This window comes from Suricata suricatta, chromosome 6 (assembly GCF_006229205.1).
Source record: "Suricata suricatta isolate VVHF042 chromosome 6, meerkat_22Aug2017_6uvM2_HiC, whole genome shotgun sequence".
NCBI classification, from domain to species: Eukaryota; Metazoa; Chordata; class Mammalia; order Carnivora; family Herpestidae; genus Suricata; species Suricata suricatta.
In genome coordinates this window covers 4,314,901-4,321,497 of record NC_043705.1, presented here as the reverse complement: position 1 = coordinate 4,321,497, position 6,597 = coordinate 4,314,901, and the positions used below count along the sequence as shown (strand labels likewise).

Below are 6,597 nucleotides of genomic sequence, written 5' to 3'. Positions count from 1 at the left end.
TGTCTCTGTCTTCACATGACCATCTTCTTCTAAAGATGGAATGGGGTTTGCCCAATTCATCCAGTATGATCTTATCTTAATTAATTATTTTCAAATTAATTTACTTTCAGAGGTTCTGGGGCTTGAGATTGAGAGTATCTCTTTTGTTAGAAATACAAGTCACTAGGGTTGCCTGGGTGGCTCAATTGGTTGACTGTCCGACTTCAGTTTAGGTCATGATCTCATCATTTGTTAGTTCGAGCCCTACATTGGGCTCACTGCTGCCAGTGCAGAGCCCCCTCTGGATCCTCTGTCCCCCCCACCCTGTCCCTTTCCCACTCATGCTCTCTCTTGCTCTCTCTTGCTGTCTCTTAAAAATGAATAACATTAAAAAAAAAAGAAATACAAGTCACTCTATCACATTGGGCTAAGAAAATTAAGACACATTTTTATATTTGTATAAATAAAATATTTTCTCAGCGGAATCACTTTAAACTATAAAGTAATCAGCAAGTATAAAGATTTCATTAACACTGGTAGCAAAGTGCCTCTTACCTTAGAGCAAAGGTTCATACTGTATTCTTTATTTGTTACTTTTTCTCTCACTTGTTACTTAAGCTTAATTTCTCTATCAGTTTATCTGTAAATTAATTCTATTGTTCCTATGCACTGTCTAATTGCTTTTGCAAATTTTCCGTTTTGAAGACAAACTATCAATTATATCAAAATGTATATTATTATCTTATTTTTACAAGTGATTTAAAGCACACTTGGAAGGTGAACTTAGGAAATATCCACACTTTTACAAAGTAGTGCCAACAGAAAATATGTCTTTCTGATAATATATGTCTTCATCTTTGAAATTTTTAATCCTGGTAACATCATCTGAATCATTATCCTATAGAACTTATCACAACCACATGCTTTGTAGACACTGGGTATGTGTTTACAAAATTAATAAAGTGGTATCACTTTTTGTTGTATTAGATAAAGAACACATTCATCATGGCATGGGACAATCAGACTTTTAACACCGATTTCATCCTTCTGGGAATCTTCAATCACAGCCCGACCCATATTTTCCTCTTCTCTTTGGTCTTAGGCATCTTCACAGTGGCGTTCATGGCAAACACTGCCATGGTTCTCCTCATCTACCTCGACACCCAGCTCCACACACCCATGTACTTCCTCCTCAGCCAACTGTCCCTTATGGACCTCATGCTCATCTGCACCACTGTCCCCAAGATGGCTTTCAACTGCCTGTCTGGCAGCAAGTCCATTACTGTGGCAGGGCGTGCCACACAAATTTTCTTCTATACAACACTACTTGGCTGTGAATGTTTCCTGTTGGCACTCATGGCTTATGACCGTTATATTGCTATTTGCCACCCTCTGAGATATCCTCACCTTATGAGCGGGAAAATGGTGGACTTATGGCCGTGTCTTCCTGGGTACTGGGTTCTACGGAAAGCATCATTGATGTTGTAGCTACATTTTCTTTCTCCTATTGTGGGTCTCAGGAAATAGCCCACTTCTCTGATTTTCCTACCCTGCTAATGATCTCACGCAATGACACTTCAACATTTGAAGAAGTTCTTTTCTACTGCTGCATAATAATGATTGTTTTCCCTGTATCATTCATCATTGCTTCCTATGCTTGTGTTATGCTGGCTGTCATTCGCATGGGTTCTGGAGAGGGTCGGCGAAAAGCTTTTGCCACCTGTTCCTCTCACCTCATGGTGGTGGGAATGTACTATGGAGCAGCGTTGTTCATATACATGTGGCCCACTTCATGTCATTCTCCCACCCAGGATAAAATGGTCTCTGTTTTCTACACCATCCTTACACCCATGCTAAATCCCCTCATCTACAGCCTCCGCAACAAGGAAGTGGCCAGAGCATTCATGAAGGTGTTGGGGAAGGGCAAGTCTGAAGAGTAAATTGCCTAATTATTTTCATCCTTTGTTAAGTTCTCATTAGTTCTCCTCTTCTTTCCATTCCATTCTAAAAGAATGGCACTTACTATGTACACTTCTTAGAATAGCATATCCTTGGGGAACAACACACTTTTTTATTTAAAAATTATTTTAAATATTTATTATTATATTATTCTTCATTCAGTTATGGCTACATTTATGGTCTTTTCTTGAATAAGGAGTTTGTAGTTTGATTAAAATTATTAGAACTTTGTGATATATATATCCAGGTAACAAACATGGCTTCTTTTCCCTATATTGTAAATCCAAGAGTACATTCAGTCACTTTGGAGTTACTTTGGATGAAAATTTCACACACTGTGCCTTTTACTCATGTTTTATGTTCTATTTTTATTCTTTATTTTCATTATTCTAGGCTTGAAGGATGAAGCATATAACAATTCAACTCAGATGATTTTTTTAATCACACCTTTAATTTTCTTCTCACAAAATAAACGTTTTATTAACAGTGTCAGATCCAACCTCTTTTTTTGAAGAGGGTCGAGATGCACCTAAACTTCATGCATTGAGTCAACAAAGAGATACTTTTACTATTCAGATCCAATGGGCCTGAAAATTTACAGTGTCCACAAATTAGCCACTGACATTTATGCATTTTATTAATGTTTATAGGTTCTCTATTGAAATTCAGAATATATTTAAACTTTTTTTTCTGTTTCCTAAGAGAAATATATTATTACATAATAGTATACAAATTTTATAATTCTATTGAAGTCATATTTCCCTCAATGGAAATTACAATCACTCTCTATCCACTCCCTCACAGCAAAGCCTGCAAGGTGTTACAGAAGAAACAGGTATTCACACATTAACATTATATCATCAACAAAATGGGCCCATTTCACTGGTGTGGGACAAGAGAACAGGAAAGGCTTCAAACTACCAATTCATGATATATGGTAGAACTGTGCATGTAACCTTGGGGAAGTATTTGAAAGGTCCATTTTTGCTCCTCTAATGTGAAGACGAATTGATCTTATGACTCAGTGGCTATGGGAATACTGAATAAAGCTTTTGTTAATCCAGCACAGCATGATATGTTTCTAGGATCCAAAAAGGATTGTATCCTTAAAGCTTCTGTTGGAGAAAGCAGGTCATAAGGCATACTATGTGCAGATGAAAAATTCTAATCTGTTCTTCAGGTTTTAAAGATTTCCACTGACCAACAAACACAGTAGTCTATCTGTTCAGGCAAGGTCCCTACAGCAATGAGGTCATACTACATTTACTTACAGGTTGTTCTTATTGGGCTCTTCACAGCTGATTGGGACTGTTTTTAACTTTCTTTCATATTAAGGGTTGGATAGTATAGGAAATGTCTGCTTTACTGTCAATCACCATAATCTTCTCATCACTCTGTCAGGAATTCCATGTCTATTGTCCTGACCAAGGTTAGTCACAAACCCCGGGGCTTTAGTCCATGGCAGCTTGCACCTACATATCTTTGCAAAACAGTGTGATATGGTCTCTAACTAACTTATTCTGCTCTCCCACCTTCTCTGTCAGCCTCAAAGCCATCAGGCTAATTGACACTCTCATGTACTTTTCTAAACTTGGCTTGTCTTCTAACTTCCTAACACCCACTGCAGTCTAAAGTCAGAGGTCAGTCAGTGGCCAGCTGAACTACCCATAGTCCACGCCAACCCACGGAGGTTACAATATACTTATTTTCCGTGCCACATGTTCAGTACATAGTTTCTCTAACAACACATTAGTCCAGTTGCTGTTTTTTTGGGTGTCTCCGTACTCATGCAGTACTCCACAAGAATCAAACACATGAGTTAGATATTCACGTTAGTATTTCCCACCATAGAAGTTGATGGCTTCTGGGCTTTTCCCAGTGATTCTTTCATTCCCCAGGCTCACTCTCCATGTGAACTCAATATAACTAATCTTACTAATAATTTAACATCTTATTGTATCATTTAAAAACATTTCATAAATGGATCATGTATCTGTTATAGGCTTTGGCATTTCTTAAACTACTCAGAATAATTTTTGAGAGTTCAGAAAATTATTATGAGTTTTAAATATTTTTTCATAATTTAAAATATTTTATTTTTTAAATTTATAATAGTTTATTGTCAAATTGGTTTCCATATAACACCCAGTGTTTCTCCCCACAAGTGCCCCCCCTCCATGACCATCCCCCCTCCCCCTCCCCCTTTCCACTCCCCCTTCAGTCCTCGGTTTATTTTCGATATTCAATAATCTCTCATGATTTGTGTCCCTCTCTCTCCCCAATTCTCTTTCCCCCTTCCCCTCCCTATGGTCTTCTGTTAGGTTTCTCCTGTCAGACCTATGAGTGCAAACATATAGTATCTGTCCTTCTCCACTTGACTTATTTTGCTTAGCATGGCACCCTCGAGGTCTATCCACTTTGCTACAAATGTCTCTCTTGAACTGTAAAGGGTTGGGTGTTTTTACATTCAAGCCTTTACTCACTGTGGTGAAACATTCCTTATCACTTCCCAAAATGCCATGTGGAAATGAACCTTTTAAAGATCACAAATGAGATTATATTTTGTTCTCTAGAGGTGTATGTCACTTGGCTTATAAGTGGGAGCAGGAAAATAATTCTAGAAACAATTAAATAAATAAATAAATAAATAACTCACCTTCCCATGCACATCAAGAGAAGCAAAATTTTATTTTGAAAAGTCAAGAATAGTACTCTGTTCTTCCATAGGAAATATTTTAAAGGGTGCTTTGATTACATAAGACATGACTCCAAGACTCGGTCTGAAAACCAAAAATAAAAACATATAGTATTAAACTCTTCTCTAAATTTAGATGTACCGGTGTAATGATATTGATGCTACACAGTATTTCATTGTTCTAGTGCCACAAAATATGGAAGGGGCAAAATGGTACAGAGAATTATTACAAGAGGAATTCAGTATTTATTTATATATTTATTTATTTATATACTTTATTGTCAAGTTGGTTTCCATATAACACCCAGTACTCATATCAACTAGTGCCCTCCTCCATGCCCATTACCTATTTTCTCCTGCCCCCCATCCCCATCAACCCTCAGTTTGTTCTCAGTATTTAAGAGTCTCTTATGGTTTGCCAGAAATCAGTATGTTTTTAGGAAAGCATCAACCTGAGACATTTTAGGAGAGAAGGAGAAAAAGCTCAGTGAGGAATTTCCTATGACCTGTGATGGGCATAAAATCTAGGAATTGATATGTGCAATTATTTTCCTTCTAGGTTCTCTATTAACTGTCTTGAGCTGCAAGTAAATTGGTTGACACTTTTTTCATATAGTTTATTGTCAAGTTGGTTTTCATATAACACCCAGTGCTCTTCCCCACAAGTGCCCTCCTACATGTCCATCACTCCCCTTCTTTCCCCCTCCCCCTTCAGCCCTCAGTTCATATTTCATATTCAAGAGTCTCTCATGATTTGCCTCACTCCCTATCCCTAACTCTTTTTCACCCTTCCCCTCCCCATGGTTCTCTGTTAGGTTTCTCCTGTTAGACCTATGAGTGAAAACATATGGTATCTGTCCTTCTCCGATTGACTTATTTCGCTTAGTATGACTCCTTCTAGCTTCATCCATTTTGCTACAAATGGCCGGATTTCATTTTTTCTCATTGTCATGTCTTATTCCATTGTATATATAAACTACATCTTCTTTTTTTTAAATTTTTTAATGTTTTATTTATTTTTGATACAGAGAGAGACAGAGCATGAGAGGGGGAGGCGCAGAGAGAGAAGGAGACACAGAACTGGAAACAGGCTCCAGGTTCTGAGCTAGCTGTTAGCACAGAGCCTGATGCGGGGCTCGAACCCACAAATGTGAGATCTGACCTGAGCCGAAGTCAGAGGCCCAACCGACTGAGCAACCCAGGCGCCCCTAAACTACATCTTTTTAATCCATTTGCCAGTTGATGGATATTTAGGCTCTTTCCATGATTTGGCTATTATTGAAAGTTCTGCTATGAACATTGGGGTACATGTGCCCCTATGCATCAGCACTCCTGTATCCTTTGGGTAAATTTCTAGCAGTGCTATTGCCAGATCATTGGGGAATTCTATTGATAGTTTTTTTGAGGAACCTCCACACAGTTATCCAGAGTGGCTGTAACAGTTTACATTCCCACCAACAGTGTAGGAGAGTGCCCATTCCTCCACATCCTCAACAGCATCTATAGTCTGATTTGTTCAGTTTAGCCACTCTGACCAGCTTGACGTGGTATCTCAGTGTGGTTTTGATTTGTATTTCCCTAATGATAAGTGATGCTGAGCATCATTTCATGTGTCTGTTGGCCATCTGAATGTCCTCTTTGGCAAAGTGTCTATTCATGTCTTCTGCCTATTTCTTCACTAGATTATTTGTTCTTTGGCTGTGGAGTTTGGTGAGTTTCTTATAGATTTTGGATACTAGCCCTTTATCCAATATGTCATTTGTAACTGTCTTTTTCCATTCCATAAGTTGCCTGTTAGTTTTCTTATTTGTTTCCTTTGCAGTGCAGAAGCTTTTTACCTTGATGAAGTCCCAATAATTCATTTGTGCTCTTGATTCCCTTTCCTTTGGAGATATGTCAAGTAATAAATTATTGCAATTGAGGTCAATGAGGTTGTTTCCTGTTTTCTTCTCAAGGGTTTTGGT

General features: G+C 38.1%; 1 protein-coding gene across 1 annotated transcript; it reads left to right on the top strand.

The window, feature by feature from the left end:
* The first annotated feature begins 984 nt into the window (after positions 1-984).
* LOC115294639 (olfactory receptor 2M3-like) lies at positions 985-1,919 on the top strand. Its single transcript, XM_029942605.1, is given in 2 exon segments — positions 985-1,402; positions 1,405-1,919. Coding segments are annotated over 2 exon segments (933 nt in total).
* The last annotated feature ends 4,678 nt before the right edge of the window (positions 1,920-6,597 follow it).